The sequence below is a fragment of the Mercenaria mercenaria genome, chromosome 4, assembly GCF_021730395.1.
Source record: "Mercenaria mercenaria strain notata chromosome 4, MADL_Memer_1, whole genome shotgun sequence".
NCBI lineage: Eukaryota > Metazoa > Mollusca > Bivalvia > Venerida > Veneridae > Mercenaria > Mercenaria mercenaria.
The window spans coordinates 80,817,336-80,842,715 of NC_069364.1; the positions used below are offsets into that span (position 1 = coordinate 80,817,336).

The 25,380-nt window shown below is 33.8% G+C and overlaps 2 protein-coding genes across 2 annotated transcripts in view; one reads left to right on the plus strand and one right to left on the minus strand.

Annotated features, from left to right (window-relative positions):
• LOC123553024 (serine protease inhibitor dipetalogastin-like) overlaps positions 1-25,380 on the minus strand; it is a 47,998-nt gene that overhangs the window by 8,579 nt on the left and 14,039 nt on the right. The gene's annotated exons all lie outside the window — the stretch shown is intronic.
• On the plus strand, positions 5,848-9,605 carry LOC123553527 (uncharacterized). Its single transcript, XM_045343231.2, has 4 exons — positions 5,848-5,957; positions 6,600-6,820; positions 7,743-7,875; positions 8,958-9,605. Exons 1-4 carry the CDS (start codon positions 5,858-5,860, stop codon positions 9,434-9,436), a joined length of 933 nt encoding a protein of 310 aa, XP_045199166.2. The 5' UTR covers positions 5,848-5,857; the 3' UTR covers positions 9,437-9,605.

Below are 25,380 nucleotides of genomic sequence, written 5' to 3' on the forward strand. Positions count from 1 at the left end.
AAATGAAACAAGGTGTGATTTTAAGAAATAAGACAGGAAACTACATCTGTTTTACTTACTTCCTGTCTTTGTTACCAGAGATTCAATAACACGATTGTATGATTAAGGTTTCTGAAACTCAGTTCGAGAGCTCTGGTTTTAAATAGTTTCATCATGGTAACACGTGCACGAATACATTGACTTCGCTGACCACATGTCACTTGACTAGTAACCGCCTGTCAATCCCACGTTTTAGTTCGTTATAAATTCGCTGGACATTTGTGGAAAGCATCATCATGCATCTGTTACACTGCGACCTCGCCTTCCACCATTTGCTGGTCATTACGAGTCATATTTAATTAATCATAATGAAATTCATATCATACGTATATACGCCACGTGGCTCTAATGCAATAAAGTAGGCAAATTGTCGATCTTGTGACCGTAATAAAACAACATTTTTTATCAAACCTACATATCGGGTGATACGCCTCTTAATTAATACGGGAAATTTTCAAAGTAATCACCAGCGTCAGTGATAGCGTCTATGATGCAAAGCATAGTATCAGTATGTCAACCTAAAACCAGTTTTTATTTATTTTCTCGGTTGTGATCTTCCTTTGACTGTTACATAAAAGTAATTGCACTTATGAATATTTGAGAGGTAGCTGATAAATATCTACCTGAAATAAGAGTTGTAGTTATTTGCGATTACAGTTTTAACAATTTTTTTTTCAAAAATCAAGTTATAAGAATAAAGACACTTTAATATGATACACGGTTGTGATTTATTTACTTACTATATATGTTCAATAAATTCTATAAGAAGATCCTTTGGAAGCATAGAATGCAACCAAGCAAAATAATAGCAGACTCAGTTTGATTGAGCCATCATAAAATCATTTCATGAGTGAGAATGGAAAGTGCAACACCCCTCACGCCGCTATCGCCGGCTTCAGTGGAATTCTATTACAAAGATATTGAATGGACTAACAGTGTCAAAAGTTTGATGATAAACCCGAGCGCTTTCAGCTTTTAAAAAAAGCCTTTTTCAAAAGTAGCATAAAAACTGATTTGCCGTGTTTGGTCTGGTATATTGTGGCGATGCTTAGTTAGTATAAATTCCTCTATTATACATTTGTTTATATCCCTTAATGTAAACTATCTCTATAAAATCAGTGTGTCCTTGAGATCCAGTTGTTAACTTTTAAAAAGAGAAAATATAGATTCTCTGGTCTCAATCAGTTACAAAGTCGAAAATGTCTTTATTCACAGGTTAAAATACACTGTAAATGTTCAAATTATACAAATATTGAACCAGTGCGAATGTGTTGTACAATTTGGATTAGCTGCTAGGCTGCTAGGCGGTTTGCCGTAATTAGTCTGGTATAGTATGCTACTTAGAACTCAGTTTCTATGACGAAGGCTTGTGTTTGATGAATAGAACGATATCGTTGAGCATTATCGATCTAGCGGAGAGGTAAATTGCACCAAAGGTTAGATACAAACCGGGTCAACATAACATAATAAATTATGATAACTCAATAAATCAAATTAATTAATTAGATATCGGTGCAAAATAATAATTTTCGAGGACATATCGCGTGTTATATGCAAAGTAAATAGCATTTGAGTATTTTTCTGAAATACATAATTTGAGGTGGTAACATAGAATGACATAAAATGCATCAAACGTTAGCCTGGGAATCCAGTCTGACAATTTCTAACTTTTTTTCTACCTGCAAATTGACAGCTTTCAGACCACAGCGCCACCTGTTTAATAAAGAACGATAACTTCTTAAAGCAATAATCCATGGCTAAAAAAAGAAACGGAATTCTCACGGAAAAAACAGACCGGAATTATGTACTTCCGAAGGTTTCCGAACATTTCCGGGCCACAGAAAAATACCAGTTTGTACCTCCCATAGCTTTTCCAGCAAGTTGTAACAACTTTTAAATATGTCAGTATAAACTTAAATTTGCGTCATAGCTATCAAGATGTTATTTTAATGCAGACCTAGTGATCTACGAAGTTCTGAAATGCTTACGATTTTCATATTTTCTCATTTAAATATCTTTTTAAAATGAATAACCATTTTAAATGACATATGATTTTAATAGCGGCGTAGCGATGCTCAAAACTTTTAGAAAAACACTGTAAGTTAAGCGTTCATAATAAATCCATTTTATTTCGAAATGATAATTAAAAGTAATCAATAAATTGCTTGTTTTATATCCTTTCCATTGACCAAAAAATTATTGACATCATTTGTGTTTTTAGAAAGTTTAAGCCGTTAGAAAAACATCACTGTTTACAAAAAAAACATGGACGCTCGGCGCCTGCCCACCCGATATTTGTCTTATCAGTTCTAAAAATAGAAAATACAAGGGATTTGTATACAAACACGATCTCTCCTATTGTCGAAATTTCGGCAGCATTGCCTCGTTTTCGATTCAAACAAGCGCAAATATGATCACATGTTAATTAGGCTAATTATAGAAAATCGATAATCAGTAGTTACATGGAAACTCCTTCAGATTTCCACAGGCGTTGATAATATCAGAAACTCGATGAATGCCAATTAACACTAATTAGCGCAAACCAAGTGATATCTTTGACGCATAAATATTAGGTATGATTTCTTCTGACAAAGCACAAATATAATCAACGGCTTCCCAGGCTAATCAAACGTATACATTTTTTGGTATCCGGTTGAAACATTAAAATGTACACATTACATGTGATGATATTCAGTTTTAGCTTCGCCACAATTGGATATGCAGTACCTTCAGGTAAAGACATACAACTTTTATAAAAAATTAATATTTATTTATTTCGTAAATACAAAATATTTATTTCGTTAAGACAAAATATTATTGCGTAAATACGAAATTAGTTGTTCTTCAGTGACAAAATATTTCGTAAGTCAAAATAAAAAATGAATGTAGTATCTAAAATAAAAGTGTTGATGATGTCACTTTAGTCAGTACAGTAACATTGACAACATTTTTTCAGTATTAATCATCATTACAGTTTCAGTAATTCTGACATCATGTATTTCATTTCAGTAATTCTGACATCATGTGTTTTCATTTCAGTAATTCTGACATCATGTATTTTAATTTCAGTAATTTTGACATCAGGTATTTTCAGTAATTTTGATATCGTATTTCTTATTCAGTAATTTTGACATCAGCTATTTCTATTTCAGTAATTTTGATGTCATGAATTTTAATTTCAGTAATTTTGACATCAGGTATTTTTATTCCAGTAATTTTGATATCATGCATTTTTATTTAAGTAATTTTGACAGTGTGTAATTTTATTTCAGTAACTTTGACATCATGTAAGGCAAATACTGCCACTGTCACCATAACAGCTGCTGAAGATGGCTTTATTATATACTTCCGGACAGACACTGCTTACAACATGATAACTGCTACTGCCGGAACTATAGTACATGCATGTTCTTTCGACGAATGTAACATACAGTGGGTAAGATCTGGTAAAAATGGAAGATGCACAGTCTTAAAGGTGGTCAATCTCATTTAAGCAGTATCTTAGGACATTTTTTACTTTCCGTATATTCTGTTTGAGATCAGTTTAAGAAACTAAGGAACAAAGGCACTCATTAAATAGTGTTCTGTTACAAATGTATGTTTTACTATTTCTTAAAAGATATCGTAATTACCTTATTTATAGAAAATTATTCAAAAGACTAAGTATTTCGTTTCATTTAATATAATTTTTAGTTTTACATTTGCATTTGACAGACATTAGGCCATGTTAACAATCTGAACCAAAAGCAAATAGGCAAGTGTTACAAATTCGGTGTCTAGCTTCAGAATTTGTTTATTTTCTATCTGTCTCGGTTGTGCAACCAATATAGGCAAAGGGAGGTAATGATAAAATGTCAAAATGTAGTTGTTAATACCAATCTTTAACAAATATAGTACCATAGCTCTTATATTCATATTATTTCTTAGACACAGTATGTTTATTTGATGTATACTTATGCTAAAATTAATCAATCTTGGTTGGGCAATCGGGAATTTTAAAAACACCTCTAGTGAAAAATCTAACTTGTATGCTCATAATGCCTTTTTGATAATGTGGCTGCCACCAGTTTTATGAACATAAAATATATTGATTTCTTGTTAAATCCTATTTTTTATAGTTGTTTTCTACAATACATGTCGTAGGTTTGAATATTGATTACACAGTAGAAAGTTTTATTGAACTCATTGTTTTGATTACCTCCCTTTATGACTCTAACTCCATAAGTTCATGTGCAGTAATGAAATTAGTGCTTTCCTAACCATGTTATTATGCATAACATCAATTTGGACAGCTGTTTCATCTGTTTTAACTTAAAACATTTAAAGCCTTATGGAACTCTAACCCTTACCATGCTGGACACAAGTGATTCTGCCTTTGCGACCAGTGTAGATCATGATCGGCCTGCACATCCGTGCAGTCTGATCATGATCTGCACTGTGTTCACCATTCAGTCAGTATCTTTTTGGTAAGCACCCCTTTTAACAGTTAATCGTACTGTTCAAATTGTAAGATAGACAAGTTCATTATAGAAATTTAGCAGTGTAAGGGGTAAGCGATGAATGAAGCATTTAGCGCTTAAGACAATTGTGAGTGTTAAGTTGCGTAGATGTAAATAATCAACTATGATATCAATAAGTGTCTTATATATTTTGTACAGTTACAGACGAAGCAATTCTAAAAAAGTAGACAACAAACTTGCAATATTTGATGATGTGACAGTGCTGGCAATAGTGTTTTCCCGTCATCTTAGCGGTCAGAAAAGTTTAGCAATTGTTCTCCATCAGTTCTGTTTTAACCTTTAGCCCGCTGGCGGCAAGTGATATTGCCTTTGCGACCAGTGCAGACCAAGATCAGCCTGCACATCCTAGTCTGCACTATTCGCTATTCAGTCAGTAAATTTTCAGTGAACACCCGTTTGAATAATAAATGGTATTGCCCAAATTGAATGATGGACCAGTCCATTTTAGAAATTTAGCAGGCTAAGGGTTAATAGAAATGTTTTGCTTTGATTTGCAGAATGAAAAGTTCTACATTGTCATTCAAAAAAATCTACAATATCAGACAAGTGAAGATAATGTTGTATGGTTGGTATGCTCCTCGGATTCCAATTCCCTCTCTGCAATCAAATTTGAATTCAGGTAACAGCTCAGAGCATTCCTTATATTTAAAACAACAGTGTACAATTATACAGTATACAATAATTTCATGGATGTGAGTTGGAATTTACGGAGAATCGACACATCCTTTGGTGTTTGGGGAACAATCAAAGACATTGTCCCGAAGTAGCAGGAACGACTTCGAACTGTTGCCCAAGGTCAATAATCTAATTTGGCCCTCGATACCGAGAGACAATAATTTGGCTGTTCCACTAAAAATCCATAGAACAATTGTTGTATTTTATGAAAATGTCCGATAATTGAAAATCAGTTCTTGAAGAAAGTATATTTTTTTTCAGTTCTTTTGAATAAAAATAAACATTGAGTTTTCAGTTTGAATTATTTAAAATGTGTACATGTAACTGGTATACTAACATCCATGATTAAAGTAAAGCATAAAAAAACTTTTTTTTTACTTTTGTTGTGTCATTCATATTATAGTGTCACGAAATGATATTTTGACCAAAAAAAAAAACCGAATACATGTAATTTGAAATTTTACTTGTATAGTAGCGCTATTCTATTTTGAATATAAAACTCTTTAATACTGAAATCGATAAAATCTTTAATATTGTAATTGCCGGATCAAGTCCTGTACAATTTCAGTTCATTTCAAGTCGTTGAAAATCTGACGACAAAGGTATATAGACCGGAAGTGTCTATGTCATTCTTTAATCAACGGACGCAACTGGACAGCAAGGGTGAAGTGAAACTTGGCGATGAGATTCAGATGGTCATTCTAGTAACCAACAATGATAATGGTCAGTCAGTTAAGTATGGCAATAAAATTAAATCTTAAGACAGAATTATTGCTATTCTTTCAAGAATTATCATCTATCTTTTTGTTCTGCTAGTCACATCTTATTTCTTAACTACATACATTACAGTGAACTTTAATACATGCCCATGACCCATATATACGTATAAGAGATGAAATAGTAGTAAAAACTTATCAGCAGCATAAAATCCTTTGACTCATTGAAATGAACTTGTTATAATGAATGAAAGCTATAAGAAGATCCTTCTAATAGCAAAGACCAGTAGACACAATTTGACTAAGTCTGTTCATGAGAGGTTATGAAAAGTGAAACACCCACTCACGCCCCCTAGCACCGGCTTAAGCGGAATTTAGTTACACTGAATACTGAATATTGAATTAATCGACTCCATGATTCTAAAGGAACAGGCCATTTAAAAACACTAAAAATACAGCCTTTATTCTGGAAGGGAAATTAATACAAAAAATTGAAAATAGACTGACTACAGTCGTCGAAAAAAGTTATCCAAACAATACAAGCCAGCCATAAGTATTCGTTGTTTTAGTATAAAATTTACCTAAATATTTATGTAATACGTGGGTATAACCATTTTCAAAAAGTTGAAAATGACTTTCATTTATTCAGGTTACTTTGACATTAGTGCCAAATCATGTTTTGCTTCTGGCATCACACTGATAGAAGACAGATGCCCGGTAGATGAAGACTTGGTTGGGTTATTCAATTCCAGTGCGGTCGGGTATTTGAGCAACACATTTAGTATGTTCCGACCGACGAGTATATCTGGTGGACCGTTTGAGGTGGTGTTTACATGTATATTGGAAGTTTGTCTGTGGAATTGTGATGAGGTTAGTAATAATGTGTGAAGGTTTGGTCTACACTTCATGTTTTTGTTTGTTTGTTTTGTCATCTCACAAACAGAAAATGCTATTACAGCATTTAAACACAACGGTTCTTGCCATACACTTTGGTTCCCGGAATGCATAAAAACATAGTATAGCCAAGCTCCGAAGTTATATTTGCTTAAGTAATAAAACTTTTACCAGTAAAAATTATTTGAGACACAGACTAAACAGTACCAGAAAATGGTGATGGTTTTTTCTAGTCGGCCGTTTGATAATTAATTCGCTCACCGCAGTAAATATTATGATGTTCTCATATTTCATACAGATAGTCAATCCACAAACTCTGGGCCTTTACTGGAAAAAATGCTTCAACTGAGAAGCATGTTTTCTTGTTTAGCCATGCATGCAAGTACACAAATAAGTGCAACTATTCATAAAGGTAATGTGATTCGTTATGTTAAGTGTCGATTATATTACTTAGTAACACAATTGTCACCTACAGATAGAATTAGGTTTACCACAAAACACAAGTAACACCACTGTTTTTATTGTATATGAGTAAACTGTTCTGGACGTTTTCTCATCTCATTATATTACAATGGTATAAACTTAAAAAAAATATTTATAGATTATTTTGCGGGTCGAAATGAATATTTACGACAAGGGTCTTAAATTCATTCACTTTTTAAAACAACAAGTTTTAAACTGGCACGTTCCCAAAGAACAATCTAAATAATAGATACCGTGTAAGATAAGATCTCCTTTTGTATCGCCAGAGGGAAAAAAATACGCGAAACAGGGAGCTATTTATTTCTTCGTCGTTTTTTTCGGATTATCAGTTAGATGCATAGACCACAAAGCTCAAATAGTCAAAATGGATAGTTTCCCTTTTAGTGCATACCAGTGTCCACATTGCCATTTTCAGAATGCATGCATTACCGAGGGTGACACAAGTTCTGGAACCTCTAGAAAAAGACGTAGGGCTGGTATCAGGCCGGCTGACGGACAGTCTAATCCATCCGTAGTTAGAGGTTTTACATTAACAGCTGTGGCAGAAGGTAATACTCACAAATATAAAATGTTGTGTGTACTTATACTTTCAGTCTGAAATCTGGAACAAGTTTAATTGGAGTTCCAATTTAATTATGATTACTTACGGTCTCGCTCGGTACATGACATCTGTTTGGAGGTCCGGCAATGTACTGTATGATTCCGAGCGATTTCGTGTAAGGTTTTATATTTCTTTCTTTCAAATTGTATACATGTTGGGAAATAAGGCCTATTTACCACTTTTGAACATTATATTTTTTTTCTGTTACTTTATTGTACAATAAAATCACACACATTCTTCCTACTGTGTAATTTACTAAACTCTTAAATAGCTTGTTGGTGTACTACAACTGCTTTCTCTTCCTGCGGTAACTAAACCAAACATGGTACATGTGTATTTTGTATATAACGTTTAAAACACCTAGCCTAGGTTGCAATGTGAACGAAAATCTTATCACGGCGAAATGACACTATCAAAGCAAAAGCGTTAGTAATTTCGAGTTACTCGAAATTTCGATTTGAATCCATTTGCTGACAAACAGAGAATAATAGGTTAGTCTCGTAGATGAGAAAGTTTATCTGGCGAGGCGGAGGAGGTTATCGGGTGAGCCGAAGGCGAACCTGATAACGTCCGGAGCCGAGCCAGATAAACTTTCTCCATCTTAGGCACTAACCTATTATTCTATTTATCTTGTCATTACTTCATTTTCCGATATTTGGCAATTTATTTTACAAAAATAAGTGTGCGACAACCGCTTTAATGACGTCATATTCGTAATGACGTCACTTATATAATGACGTGATTACCAGCAAAATCGAAATAACTTCTTCGTTTTTGAATAAAAACTCATTATTTGACCACTCATTTTCTTAGTTCGGACATTTCCAACACAATGATGATGGTTTCGTTGCAAAATTTCTTATGACAACAATATCGATCATGATGTCACATGATCAACTGACCATATATCACTGGTCACATGATCAACTGACGGTATATCAAGAAAGATATACGGCACCATGATATCGGGTCGAAAGTACTGCAAGTGACAGGATAAAATGAAATACTTCCTGTTTACGTATATTTCAGGGGAAGAAACCGCTGTGAGTCGTAAGAAACCAAACGTGGACATGTGTATACCAATAACTGTTGTAGCAGCTCTGATTGGTTTGTTTATCATCATTGTTGGAGTAGGTGGCGCCATCTTTGCAATTACCTACAAGTATTACTGCAATTATATGAAGAGTATCGCATCACTGAAAGAACGAAAAGATGGACACGAGAAACAAACGATTGAAAATCAGTCTGATAAACCGGAAGGCAATCAGAAAACGAATTGTATACGTGCGCAGATAAGTACCGGCATAGAGGACGAACTTCAAAACATGTCACGCGAGACAAATGAAGCTACTTCCGGAAGTGACAAATCTAAATATACAGAACATCTTCAAGCGCTTGAAGTGCATTTAAAATCCCGGCATGATAACCAGAAACCTTACCGTCGCACTAGTTTATCCGTTGCTGGAATGGCCTCGTTTCCAGAAAAAAAGACACACACAGGCACATAGGATATAGTCCAAATATTGTAACAGTGACAACCGAAAACAATGATTTTTGTCTACAGTTTTACTGAAATGATTTCACACACGCAAATTATAATCCCAATTCAAAACAGTTTTATGCGAAGCTTCGCACATCGTGTGTATATTAGCAAATAATTAAATTATAATAACGGTGTGTGTTTATTAGCCTTTTCAATATAGATAAGTGACCCAAAGTGAAAAGACAAACATTCATTTAGTGTTAAACTATGATACTGAACAAAACCAATGTTTACATATATACCAATCTATATTTTTAAAATACATGCTGTAAATAGTAACAAAATTGCAGAATCCTGTAATCTAAGTCAATAACCGGATGCGGGCACAATAACCGACTATTGGACCACCTTGGATATATGATGTCGTTTTGGTGTAATTTTACCTTGTGCCGTAGCGTTAAAAGTTTGTTAACACCAATATTTTATATCCTTAATAAATACTCGTCATATTGTGTTAAGTAAAATGGCAGCACACATCCTTGGCGGTCATTTAACTGGTTATTTCTGTTACCATTTAATAATAACGAATATATTGAGGCGATATGTTTGGACGAGTACCACTTTTCCGACCTGCCGGTGAGTGCAGGTCTCGACAAGGCCCAGGGCTTTGACGGAATAGTAGTAATTCTTATATTGGCCTTTTTCTGTCTGAAGCCGGCGGAAGTAGCCCTTAAAAGGGACCGTTTGATGAAAGAAGCTATCTTCTTTGTGACGGTCAGGCGGCATGGAGTTCAGACGGCATGCAGAGAAGCGCCGATCCTCCTAATCACTATGCTCAAGGGTCAGGGCACATCATCTCTACGACGATAATTGAGCGACCGGTGGCAACCTGCACTTTGCGGCTCCAACCGCCATTGTTAGGCCCTTGTTATTGCCTTCTTATATATTTTATATTTCAACTAAATTAATGGTAAATCGCCAGTCACCTGTACATCAGATGAATACTCGCTTGCATCTCAATTCGTCCTTATGACTATCAAATAGTGATAAATACGGACATTTCAAATAATACGCCGCTTTTAACATTTTTCTTCTTAAACAATACTAACAATGTAGTTGAGACTTAACAATATGTCCCAAAATGGAAGAAATCTTGATCTATCGATTGTCTTATGTTTGATCTACTTTGCTAACGGAAAGAAACAGAATTTGTATCAAAATATAACTAATAATTTAGTAGAATAACAGTGCTATTATATGGTTTGTAGATCAATACTTTTATAAATAATGCAAACAATAATTTGTTTTATGATTCCACAAGTATTACTAGTACTGTTTATTGTACATAATAAAACAGTATACAGTCCAAAATCCAGTACAAGGAATTAAGAAAGATTATCATAAATTGTATGAACATATTATACAAACATTTTTGTCACTATAACCGAGCAAACCAGTAAATTATTAATCGTCCCAGTTCCATAGCAAATGACCTTTTTAAAAGCAAATACATTTCTAAAATGAATATATGATCAAAACATCTTAGAATGGGTTATTAAATATATTCATATTTTAGTATATGTACCTACAACGTAAGATACAATCCAAGCATAAGAAGAAAAAAGTTTGTATGCAAACGATGAAGATTATCGTTCTAAAAATGATTTTCGCATAAAGACGGTACGTGCGATCATAATAATTATCTGAACAAAAAACTTTCTGATTTCATATGAATAACTGAGCACTTTAGGAGAAAATTCAGGATTTCTTTTATACATTTTAACTCGCACAATACCTGACCTGAAATAAAGGACTGTAACGTGTATCTAAACTTGACAAAGTCATGAGGCGTCAGCTGTGACTCGATAAAGCATTTTTCATTGAAAACATATAGTTGTCCGTATTGACAGCAGCGATATTACATCGGATGTCAAAATGTTTCATAACATTATATTACCGAAAGTCGATATGCATACACATATATATACAGAATTCTTGTTACACTTAGGAATTTATCATCGGACATGTATATCATAAGTAAATTTATGTTCTCTTATGAAATAAATTGTTTTAATTTTGGTGGGTATCGTCCTGTCTAACATAACGCCTCACTGCTAATCCGCACCTGTATTTGTATTTATAGTCGTATCAGTTCAAATACTAGTCTGACAAGTTTTAATCCCACGGGATTTTCATGGGCAAATTTAGTGCAGTGACAAGTACATTCTTTATCGGAAATCCGTAGAGGACAGATCGTTTACAAAAATTCCCTCCCACCCTTCCCATTACATTAACTTTGTTGTTTTTTAACATATTTCTGCCGTCAAGTTTAATCTGTTTCAGGGTCACAATGGTGAATCATACTGCTGAACCCTGCCATAAAATGTACTGCTGCACCAAACATGTCACGCCGCTTCTGTAATCTATGGTATATTAGATAACAAACTCTTTACAGTGTGTGTGTATAAACTCAATTTTGCTAGTATGCTTCTGTTGGTACATTTAATCATCATGGAACAATACGGTTGAATGAAACCGGCTTGATTTTTTAACTGCATGTTTTCATTTATAAACATTCCGAATGTTACTATCTTTTTCTTTTTGGTACTTTGTTTGTTGTTTTTTGTTAAATTTGGTTTGAATTTAAGCATGAAGATATCATGAATTAGTGCGGGTTTAGTACACAAAGCGATAGCATGCAGGTTCGACAAATTCTGGCATTGTATTTGCAGAAATATGAGGAGATGGTCTTTATGTCATTTATTCTGTAAAAAAAAAAAAAAAAAAAAAAAAAAAAAAAACATAATTGAAATATTTTTGTAGGACATCGTTTTGTACATCGATTTATAATTCGATCACAGCTCATGAACATTACCCAGTTTTTCGTGTTGTTTTTGTTCTGTTTGGCACATTTATTTTATCTACTAGAAACATTGATGATAGTAAATACTCGGAAAGCAGGGGGTGGAGAGAGCCTTTTCGCTGGTCAGAGCCTCGGATTCTCCCTACCTCCCCCCTCTTATATAAAAATATCATAAAAAATAGAAGAGTTAGGGTTGGGGCAGCCGGCTCGCAGCATACGATTAACCTGTCTTTCTGGGTAGTTTTTGGATGAAATTAAAACAAAAAATAATAATTATAATAATAATAATGCGTAAAGATTAAGATAACATGACAAGTATTTGTCATATTACATATGAATTGTCCATTCTGTATTCTGTCTTACTGCATATGTTCATAAATAGTCCGGTATATTTTATGTTTCTTTCGGCATATTGATTGCTTAAGTACATGCATATTTGGAAAGAATTATGATATTTCTGTCTATATATATATTTCGAAGGCGTTCTATTGATGCATTGTGTTATTGGGATATTGATTGTTATATGAACAGTAGTTAACCACCATCTTTGAAACCAGTTGGTATTAGTTATATAGTAAAGGAAAGAAATAAGGCGTGTATGCGTATATAAACTTGATTTTATTAGTAAACATACATTATTTGCATTGATTTGATTTCATCAATTTAGAATTATTTTATTGTCGTGACTTAAATGGCGCTTACAAATTGTAATCTTTATTCGGGATACAGTAAAGAAAGTCTTCTTTATTAAAATGTTTGGCTCAAGTCAATTCTAATTTCATTTTAATTTTTGTCCGTGTTGTGAGCAATATTTAGTGATCCACAAAATATTTTATTCTTGTATACTACGGCAGTATCAAAATAAAAGCTCACTTGTCTAGGTTGACCTTCTCGTATCTGCAACCTCGCGCTCGGTTGGTCATCTCTTATTATTGGTGTTATTGGGCGTGCGCTCTTTAACCGTTAGAGGGGGCCTTGTACCATGTGGTCGGCCATTCACCTGGTCCATAGATTGACTGTGTCTTATATAAACAGGGTTGTTCAACTTATCGGCCATACGATTATTAGTGATCAGTCGAAAGTTGCATTTGTTATATGTACGTGTAGGTCCGTACATATTTTTATAATTTGTGGATCACTTTGCTACAAACCTCTAACACATGGGTTATGTTGAAACAGACATGTAAATCCCCCCTGTTTTTTTTACGTTTCCAGTCTGCTGGTTAGCTCAGTCAATCGCTTGGATGGATTATATTATTATTGTAGCATAGTTTGCTATAACCATTCCCTCGCACCGGTCCGTTTGTTCATATATTACATTGAAACAATTTTTTCAATATTTTAATAATTTTGTGCGTTTGTTTGCTGAAGACTTTCTTGACTTACATCAGATTTTATTTTTGATCTTGGTGTTATGTTTCTTTTCGCATTTACTTAATCTAGGAAGAATATTTTTGTTGATATATCATCTCATGTCATAGTGATCGGTGAGAGCATCTTTGCCTCGTTTCTCATTAGTGCGAAGTACTAGAACCTACAATTTCCTATTAGGTCTGGTATGTTCTGCGCTTATTTTCATAGTTTTCTGCACCTTCGCGCTGCTATGTTGCTTCCAGGCATTTAGCTGGAGCTTTGTCTTTCATATTTTCTCATCATTTTCATATATACCATGCTATATATTTACAATATGCCATAATTTTCATTTGAAAATTTACAATAAAGTCACGGCCTTATCCCACATAATTTTGTTTTGTTTTTGCTATATTACTTGGTACATTCACTTTTGTCTTAGAACCGATGAACTCCCTTATGCAGCCAGACCCGTACTGTAGAAAGCCTCCAAAAAATATAACCTGCTTACTATGGTCACACGTCACTTGTCTTGAGAAAATATATGTTTTCACAAATACCGGCATTTTTCAGTCCCCAAGGGAGGTTCTGCAGCCGGGTTTGACTGTATATATATATAAATACCCTAACACCCACCAATAAATTAAAGAGTTTAATCAACGCAATGAAGAGATAAAGGGCAAAATATGTGTTTATGACTATAACTTAATGTAAAACAAAAACTGCCTTGTTCTTTTTTTTCGGATTATTTTATGTCTTGTAAATAGACTATTGTTAACTAACCAGACAAACTTTTGATTACTAGTAGAATAGTTTATGGAAATTAACAGAAATTGTTAACTGAAGCAGACAGATATAATTAAATGTACAAAAATGCAAAGTCGCTAGTTGATGCTAAGTCAGGACGGACTGTTTTTCCAATGTTTATCTGTCAAAACATTCATATTTTTGTTGTTTATGATATCAATTTGGTTGGAGTACTTGCCCCATCACTTTGTTACTGAATTTTAGGCAGGGTACATCTAGGTAGTTGGAATATCTGGAATACCTGCCCCTATACGTAAATACTTGGCTATTATTCAGGGTACATCAAGGTAGTTGGACTGCCTACCCCTATCACGTTATTACTTGGATAGTATGCCTTTTGCCAGACAAACGATGTTTATATAAACAACAACTGTGGTATATGTTGCCTGTTAAATGGACTGCAATAAATTTCATAATGTTAACCTACTTCAGTTCTACAATGGGATATGTTACACCTACAGGTAATATTACATATACATACGATGAATCGTTACTAATCGTACGAGTAAATTCCATGGAATTACTTTTACAGTCTGTGTCCAAAATGTATACACGACGTCGTTTTAACTGACGTAGTTTTCAAAATGCTGGATTAAGAGAAACAATTTTTTTAAAGTGGTCGTTTTTTTGTTTTTGCCACCATATCCTCGAATTTCAGTTTATCGATAGTTTTGCCGCTATGTGACATATATAGATCTCTATTTAATGTATGAAAGAATAATATTATTTAAAAAAAATAATGCTCACGCTATTTGCAAATAAGTCTGATCACGGAATAAATCACAGGCACTTATTATCCAAAACGAATGTCAATCATTTTAGAAATTTTGGAATAATTGCGTCCATAAACTTTCTGCTGTCTTCTTAACGGTAACACTTAAAAAAAGAAAGAAAAGGAAGCGAGAAAGCAGCCAAAGTATTAACCAACTCTTATAATTATTGACGCATTTTGCTAGAGTAAACGCGCCAGACTTGTCTAAATTGTGGAATAAACCTGCAATAATGTATTGACCAAATTTATAAGTTTCGAAACTGATATACTCATATCTAAGATATCTGTCTTTAGCATTTTTCTACACTTGTTTCATAATGCAATATTATTACCAAATCATTATTTTTTCAGTGGAAATAACGTCATGCCGTCACAGCATAGCGACGGTCACGTTAACTAACGTTCAGGAGGGCGGACTCGTGTTTTTCCGAACCGATAATGCCTATAACATTATACCAACAATAAATGGGACAATGATACATGAATGTGTGTTTGAGGATTGTAACATATTATGGGTAATTCTTTTAATCTGATTCATTTATTTTGATGGGTTTAGACTCACACCGGCACAATTTCAGTCATAAGACGACTTTTCGAGCAATTTTGATAGTGGAGGAAGACCCTAGGTGACCCCCAGCCCCGACCCCACCCTGGCATCGTTTCTGGCAAATGCAGGCACCTGGGTGGAACGGAACCATTGACTTCCCGTAAGCCAGCTGGATGGCCTCCTCCACACGAAGAATTCTACACAACAAACGAGGTTTCAAACGGCAAGTGATTTGAAGTCGGCGACTTCAACCACTCAGCCACATAGGTCCCAAATCCTATTATACATTTTCATTCCATCTTGTGTTAATTATTTTTATATTAACGACTGAGGTTGCGGTCCTGCAATTGTGTGTGAGCGCAGTAGGCCTTGATACAAAATAATAAGCATCTGTTACAACTATTTCATACAGATTTAAAGACCCAACCTGCTTCCCCTACCCATACCCACCCACACACATGAACTTCATGCTGATAATACTGTCATAATACAGCTGTACTACAAAATGACAGGTAGGTAATTTAAGGTCCTTCCTAAATTATTGAGATCGCCCTGACGCCATGCATCAACCTGTTTATCTGGTGGTGGGAAAAAACAAAATATTTTTACATCGTTTGTGTATGGGATCGGAATTTTTAATTTTTAATAACTTTTTCGTTTTTAAATCTTTAAACACAGCTAAATAGATATCTTACATTGTAGAAAGGTGTCGTCCAAACCATAATTAAATACATCAAATACTCTGCGTATTTCTACATTAATTCAATTAAATGTCGGAATAGTGGCCTCCTAATTTTCACTGTCAATTTGTAGCTGTGAACAAGATCTCTTTTCCATGCAACTTGTATAGAGTTGTTCTATTCGAAATGCTCGCTACACGTAAATTTACACGTTACTGAAATGTAAAAAAGAGAAATTGCTGTTCATATTTAAAAAAGTTCTCACATGTATGAAACTGCACCTGTATTAAGTTACTGTTTTTAAACTGTCACAAAAGTGCACATTCAAATGCAACCTATAAAATCAAAGGGAAAGAATTGCGACTCTAAAATATTCGCGAAACGCCGATTGAATAGCACTGCGTGCGGATATGTACAAATTTGTAACAAACAGTATTTTTCTATGGCACTAGAGTATGCATGGCCTTCTTGCCAATATATCCGACAGGCTATATTGTGGATGCCATCCTTTCTTGTGAACACAAAAATTATAAATTTCTTAATAAATCCAATTTTCAGTAATCATTTTGTCATATATTTGTCATAGAAATGAATATCTGATTAATATTAGAAATTACTGTTGAATCAATATTGCATATACATATGAAATGTAAAAATATCGTGGTACATTGGCTTTGATTTATTACCGATAACATTCAAATGTTTATGTATTTTAGAAGACCCGATTTTTCTGTGTTGGTAACAAATATGCAACTTTAGATATAAGGGCATTTGGTTGTGATATATAATATGAAATTACAGGACGAGAAGTTCTACGTAGTTGTTCAAAGACGTGTGTCGATTCAGACCAAATATGACGTCATTATTTCGTTTATGTGCAATGTTTTTCCCGGAGTTATCCAGCCGATAGCAGTTGAAGAGACGGTTGATGTTATTGAAGACGATTTTTCCGAGTAAGTAGCTTCATGAAATTTTATTGAACTTACAGTTTCGCGCTTAATTGAACATGTACCGAACGTTGAATAAAACTTTGTATTGTCATGTTAGTAAAATTAGTTTGCACTCTGCAGTTCAACTGTAAACTGCAAACTGGTCTTCTGTTCACAATTCCAGTTGAGGAGTGCATTCTGGTTAGCACTTAGGTATTTGAATTGCGATCCTCGGACTAGAATGAAGTGCATAGCCGTTTTTAGTACACAATTCAGATCGTTAATTCTAGACAAGAAGACAGCTGGAGATTCGACCTTCATAATATAAAAATACACGATATATATACTAGTACATTCAAAATTGTTTTTGCTGTCATTCCTGTTCAGGAACCTTTACAAGAGCACTTTATACACAAATGTATTTTGTGGGTATTTAAGATTATGCAATTTACAAACACGAACTGGAAATGCATACATAATAGATAACAGGTAAGAGTAGATTTCCTGGAAGCACAAAGTACCCCAAACACAGTCAAAACTATCTTCGAATAGGGAATTTGAATGCAATCGTAGAACCTGACTGTTTGTAGAAGAGTATTGTAAATGGTCAAATGCATTTTTTAATGGCGATTCACCAATTAAAGTAATGGAATGTTATATATTAGAAATGCAAAAGAAATGTTTATTTGCTTTATTTAAATGTGTAATCTTCTTCATTATAGGAGATTCGACAGTAATTTAACATTTAGATACAAACCGGAAGTAGCCATGTTGCTTTACAGGAGAGGAGAGCGTCTGGAACGCGGACAAGAAGTTAAACTTGGTGACGAAATCACTAAGATCATGTTTGTAACCAATGATGATACTGGTAATTATAGTAAATTTAAAACGTATGTGTAAAATCGCCGCAGGCATTTAGCAAAGAGCCAAACATTGCAAAACAGGTAACCATGTACTCCTAACTTAAGCTGGAGAGCAAGCAGTTCAAAGCAAAGTAATCTCTTCAGGGCAACAACGCCTGTGCAACAAACTCGAACAGCAGTATTCCAAGCCATAGCTTTCTTATATTGGACTATAATATTTTTCATAATATATTTACATTTTATATTGATATGCAAATAAGCCTCTAACCTTTCTGTTGCCTGATAAAAGTGTATAAATTACCATTTGATTTAGTGATGACTTTATGTGATTTTTCTAATTAATTGAACCAGTCAAACAATGATCAGGCAACAATACTTTTTTGTTCTTGAATGGTAACCTGTCATGCTGAATGCCAGAGGAGAATAGTTCTATCTATCGTAAAGTCTAATAGCAGGGATAAAGACTTAAACCTTTCACAGATAGTATTTCTTAGTGTGCATTATTTTGAATAAATAGAATTTCAACATAATATTTTGATCACTAGTCACATACACATTAATAATTTCCACAAGTATTTAGGTTACTTCGATGTTGATGCAAAATCATGTTATGCATCTGGCATTTCGCTGATTGAGGATCACTGTCCGGCGGATCATGCTTTGTTTGGACCATTCAACTCAACTGCAGTCGGATATTTGAGTACTACATTTAACATGTTCCGGCCGACAAATATCGATGGCGGTCCTTCTGAAGTTGTTTTCACTTGTGTTTTGGAAGTTTGTATTAGAAACTGTAAGGAGATATGTTCTATCTAAAAGATTTTGACATTCATCTCTTCAGCCTTTTTATGTATCAGTATTATTGAAAATATGACAGGTTTTATAGTTTAATATAAGATAATATGTTTTGCTTAATTGAAACCACCGATTGCAAAATCTGAACAGTGGCTTTCGTGGTGTTAATGGTAAAAGACCATATGTGCCACTGAAAGTATTACTTTACTTAATTTGTGCACTTGTTTAAAGATGGGGAGATACCACAAATGCCATTCGAGGCATTACTTAGTAAAATTGTGTATCCGTCACCGACATTGGAGATTTAAAGGTAATGGACCTGTACCGACAGTCGGCAATTTCCGTTCGTTTACGTATTCTCCGTATGTGATTTCCGTCATTCTCCGGTTGTTATGAAGAGTCTTTTTCTGTTATAGCCGAGAGATGCCGAAATCGTATATTAAGATACGTACTTGCACGGAAATTGTACTATCTTAAAGTACTTCTATATTGTGCTACAATTAAGCTCTGTGGTGGATGTTTTGTCTGCAATAATTATTTGCATGATGGCCCCTAAACAGTAAAGTGTGTCCTGATTTGATGATAAAATATTTACATTAGATAATGTGTTTATTGCATTAATTATTAAATTAGTGACCAAGTATCGTGTATAGCATATTTTTCACACCTGAGAAACCACTACTGACTTGATATAAGAGAATTAATTAAATACGATTCTCTATTGACCTACATCCTGCAAAAAATAAAAGTCATTGCACAATAAATTGTTGTAACCGTATAATCATTTCAGTATTGCATATGAAGATAATTCAGTTATGATCTGTCTACAAAGTTCAGTTATGATTTGCCTACAAGTAAAATGTTCAATTCTTTGCGATCATTAACTTTTTAAGTATCTTACCACATTGTATTTCAGAATGTGTGTTTGTCCAAAACAAGCGATAACACCCTGTTCTCCTCTAACAGAAGAAAACGTGGAACTGAAGACGAAGTGAGCGAAAGAGGAAACATTCCAGATATAATCAGTGGATACAGGCTTCTTGCTGTAACAGACGGTATGTTTCTTGATAAAACAGTTAGAAGTAATCGGTTTGGGACAATGTTAATTCAAGTTAATATATAACTATTGTTTTCATAATAGTGTTTAACATGAATATATTTTGTCTAAATCACTGGGGAAATACTCACTTCATTTAGAAATTTCAGAACAATGCTCATTTAATTCCCCTACAGTCATGCAACGTTTCTTAATAAATTGACGAACAAACCAATAGTAACTGGGAAATATTAGTCTTCTAGAAAATGTTAATTAACCATTTCATTAGCCGTATAGGGTACTGAGATGTATACATTAATTTTACATAAAATGTGTTTGTAAAGCCGACGTTGCTTGTAATGTAGAATGAATATGATAATAAAAACTGATTTCGACCTTTTCAGGGGAGGAAACGTTTGTGACAAATGAAACGACACAGAATGGGATATGTATATCGTTTTACATTGTTTCAGCTGTTGCTGGTGCATTATTGCTTGCAGTTGGAACATGCCTTTCTGTGTACAGAACATTTCTCAAATACAAGACTTTTGCTCAAATGAAAAACACAATTCACACAAAAATTAAAGATGGTTCGAAGGATCCCATAGAAAGACACATTGAATGTTCAATATCAAATCTCACAAACGGCGATACGATGCATAGGGTTAACCTTTTTAAGAAACAAGAATTGCAGCAGCCAACAATTCTATATCCTTACCGACGAAGATCTGTGATAATGGTGGAACTAAAATAATGGGACAAACATAGACGTGTGTGCTTTTGTTTTTGCAAATAAAGATATATTACATATATATACAAACTTCTGTATAAATAGCAAATAAGGGTTAAAGAACTTTAATCTCTTGCAATACGTTTTGCATGAAATGTACATAATTATAAATATTGTTAATACCTTGATGATGCGTCTTATTTAATGAATAGGAATGTTTCACACAGTATTGCTTTGTGTAGTGAATATATTTCAAAGACAATCAGTATTTAGCAAAATTCTATGTTGCAACGAATGATTTGTTTGAAACTCTCGAGTTCAACATGTACAACTATTTGCATGACCCTTTGAGTAATGTTATATATCAACAAACGGTGCTTTTTTTCTAGCCTGGTTGTCAAAGCAAGATATAATTTTCAAACATATGTGTAAAGTATATATATATATATATATATATATATATATATATATATATATATATATATATATATTGAATAAAGAGATTTAAATATGTTTTGAAATCTTTCTTACAAGTTTCAATATTTTGTGAAATAGACATCTTTACAAACGTCAGAATCAAATTAAAGCTAGATGTTTTCACGCCTCCCTTGTACCTCGCAGTCTAGTTCATTATGTTTCATTTATACAAGCACATGAGCAAATGCATATAAATGGATTATGCCAAAATGTATTACATCATTTTCCAGCGGTCCTATTAGTGTAGTGTTTGAACTAAAGTGTGCTGTAGTGTAGTGAATGGGATATTAAATAAAAATTAAATGGTATGGGTAGATTCACTGAAGCACAGAACGCTGCAAATACAGCTCGCAAAGTAGGCCTGTCACAAATAGAAACTGTAGTGGAAGAATATAGCAGACGGGTTGTCTCAAACATCCAACAACAACTACATTTTCCTTCAAAGAAAATTACAAAAATGGGGATATGGTAGAAAAAAAGTATGGGGTGTTGGGGGAAGGGGAAGAAACAATAATGAATATTCAACAGAGAAAGCCACGCTCCAAAAACACAGCTTGCCCTGACCACAGACCACAGCAGTGTAAACAAGGAGGCGCACAAAATCAACCCGTACATACACATTAACATACAAAACAAAACAAACAGACAAGTAAGACAAAACGAACAAAAGAACACAGTGGGGCACAGAATCCTGAAAAGTTCTAAAGTACAAAATAGTGTTGAAACAGAAAATATAAAGATACATTTATAAGTATTCTCAATAAGGGAACAAAATACCTCATTCTGGTCCCAGGTTTACAAATCATTTTCAGTCTCAGCTTAGTTTTTAATGAAACATAATTTGTCATTTCTAAGCTGCTTGTTTAAAACTGAATTTTCAAGTGACTATTTAATATTAATGGTCAGTCTCAGCTGAAATTTAATCTTGAAGTTTTAGTTAAATTGATATTAAAATATAAAACTCTAACTCAGCTGAGACTGAAAAATGTTTTGTAAACATGAGGCCAGATGAAGCCCTCAATGCACAACAGCTTGACTTGACATTCATAGAATGCGATACGGCACAACATAATACGTAGCTGTCAGGCAGTCATACACAATTGTAAATCACGAAATCTCAAACCCCTTACTTTTACAATAGTTCAAACATATTTATTGCATATCTTTGCATAGAAAAACAACTCTACAATACTTAAAATAAACAATGTGCAAAAGGTTCGAACAACGCTTAAATACCTTTTCCTTGTCGAAAATGAGAAATAAAAAGAAAATAAAAGTGTATATTAACTAGCAAGTATCAAAATGTTGTATAACGTTAATCGCAATACCAGTTATAAATATAAAAAAAACTTATGGCAAAGACAATCATACACAATGAAGTGAACATATAGACAAAAGATAGAGAACAAAACAGAATAATAGTATCCGATCACAAAGCAAATAGATTTTCGAGGGGTTTTTTTTCATACACATAATGCTTCTTCAATAATTTTTTGCAAGATTATACATACATTTTTACTACTGGATGACATTACTGCATTAAATTTTTGCACAGTAGGCCATGAGCATCGGACAAAATATTGGGATCTATGCAACTGTAACGTAGTACCAAGACTTGATTTCCCATTATTTTGCAGATACACTAGATCTATGTGTTTTAAAGCGTTTATAGAGTTTTAAAACGCTTGCTGTCCTTAATATGCACTTCTAAATATATTAACATTATTTTCTGTAGATAATAAAGGAAATCTAAAATACAGTGTTTCACAATTAAATGGATGATATTTCTGCATTAAAGATAAAAAAAAATACTGGAAATCATCAAATATATTGTTATGTAATGGAGGCGGTAGGACTAATTTAGCATATTCTCAAAATGTTTAAGCCATTGCAGTGACGATATAATAGGATTAGTACATTGTTTATTCGCGAACTGTAGAAACTTTTGGATCATGGACCGGACCCTACCTCTTCAATAGTTAAGACGTCCATTGTTACAAAATGTTTAATACGACCTTTAGTGTCAATATAAAAAAGATAAAGGTAAGGGTAAATATTCTGGAAGCTTAGAGCACAGCAAACGAAGCCAGGACCACACGTCGTGAAGCAGGCCCACAACAAGAGACTAAAGCAGACGGGTTACTTCAATAATCCATCATCAACAATATAATTAATTTTATGAAAGAAATGGGAAATTCAAGGAAATTCAAGGATGAATATTTGACAGGGACAGACACGTTTCAAGAACGCAGACTCCTAAAGACAAAAAGGACAACGAGGACCAAACGAGCTAACAAAAGGAACACAATGGGACACGAACCAGGAACAGCCAGCGGCAAAAAAAAACTGAAGCCTCTAAATCAAGTTTGGGCTAGATTTCCTGTAACACCAAAATGTTTATAACATTTATTTATTTGTTGAGTGTAATAAACCAGCATGTAGTCAGATACCGAGTACAAAAATGTGAAAAGGAAATAAAATCTCATAAAATATTTATTATGGGTAATTTACAATACAGGTCAAACTAAATCTGTAATAATTAACTTGTTGGTGATGCTATAAATTTGCAAACATTTGCCACTTGCTCTATTACCAATATCGGACTGAACTGTGTATTTGAAGATACAGCAGTAACTTTGAAATAAACAAAAATAAAGTTATCTGAAACACATTTTTTTTAATCCGTGTTATATAGAATTGTGAAAATATATGAATATGCATCGGAATAAGTTGAACAGTTAAACAAATGACTTTGACATTTAATACACGTGGATCGGAATAAAATCGAAAGTGGGAATGCATTTGACATTAAAACCACGCGAATCAGAAAGTATAGACAATGATACCATTACTTCAACTAAAACACTCTTTTGACAGAAAAGTAATTGAAAATGTTCTTGATACAAAATGGTCTATTGTGAAAGAAAGATTGTCACAAGTTAATTTATAACTCTGTCATGGAATGGTCGTATTTGAAATTGTTTGGTCATAAAAAATTGTCAGATTGAATACTATCATAATTTTGACACAACATCAATATAATTAGGGGCATACGTGGCATGTACGACATAACACGACCATGCTTGCAATAATTTGCATAATGTTGATCTATTGCAATGCTACATCTGAATATATTACACCAACAGGTAAGCTTAAACAATCTTTGTTGAAATCCTGCAAATACTGGTTCAATGTTATGCTCAGGCACACACATGTATGCGTTGAAATTGACCGTGCCAAAGGCAAAACTAAATTGCTTCTAAAATGGTATATACATGCAATTAGTGGCGGTCTTTTTTAGCTTCATGTTTTTTTTTTTCGTCTATTAAAGTATGCAAAGTTTTACATCGTGAAATGAAAAGTACATGTTTACCTATTTGAAAGTGAACAGAGCCAAATCATAATAGAAAGCCTGGATGTACACGACAATTTAACCTGTATTACACTACTAGTCATTTTATTGACCTATATGCCTTGGAATCTGGAAAATGTCCCCAGAAAGGCGGTTACACTTTCGGATAGTTCAAAATTTTAAATACAACACTAGGTAAATCTTGAGTATATTACACCAGCATGTAGTCAGATACAGAGTACAAAAATGTGAAATGCGAATCAGAAATTTTTATTATTTGCAATAATGTCCAATCTGCTGTTAAGTCTAAAGGAAACAGCTCTTACATAGCAATGTATACAATGACTTACACGAAATAGACCCGATTCGTCCATAAAAAGAATATATAAATCGTAAAATGAACTTCTCACAGTTCTTGGTTAATGAACAGTATTTTAACCAACATACATGTTTACCGTACTATCCTGTAGTGCTAGTATAGGTACTACTGGGTACTAGTGGATACTTAAAATATTCTCAGTTAAAAATTAAAATAAAATCATTTGTAAAGGATGAAAAAAAAATGACAATAAACTGCTAAAGACGATGTTAGGCCTAACAATGTGATCTTTCAGCACTGGGATATTATTGTAAATGCATCAGAACGGAGATACGTTACACTGACTTTTTAAGGCGTTGAACTATCTGAAAGTGTAGCCCCTTCTTTCCGCCCTTTTCCAGAATTCAAGGCAATATCTGTAAACTGACAAACGTTTATAGACGGTAATA

Excerpts from the sequence above, each read along its gene's own strand:
- LOC123553527 (XM_045343231.2), top strand. The coding sequence starts at position 5,858 with ATGTCATTCTTTAATCAACGGACGCAACTGGACAGCAAGGGTGAAGTG. Across the intron at positions 5,958-6,599 it reads AGTAACCAACAATGATAATG|GTTACTTTGACATTAGTGCC; the intron begins GTCAGTCAGTTA and ends TCATTTATTCAG. Across the intron at positions 6,821-7,742 it reads GTCTGTGGAATTGTGATGAG|AATGCATGCATTACCGAGGG; the intron begins GTTAGTAATAAT and ends TGCCATTTTCAG.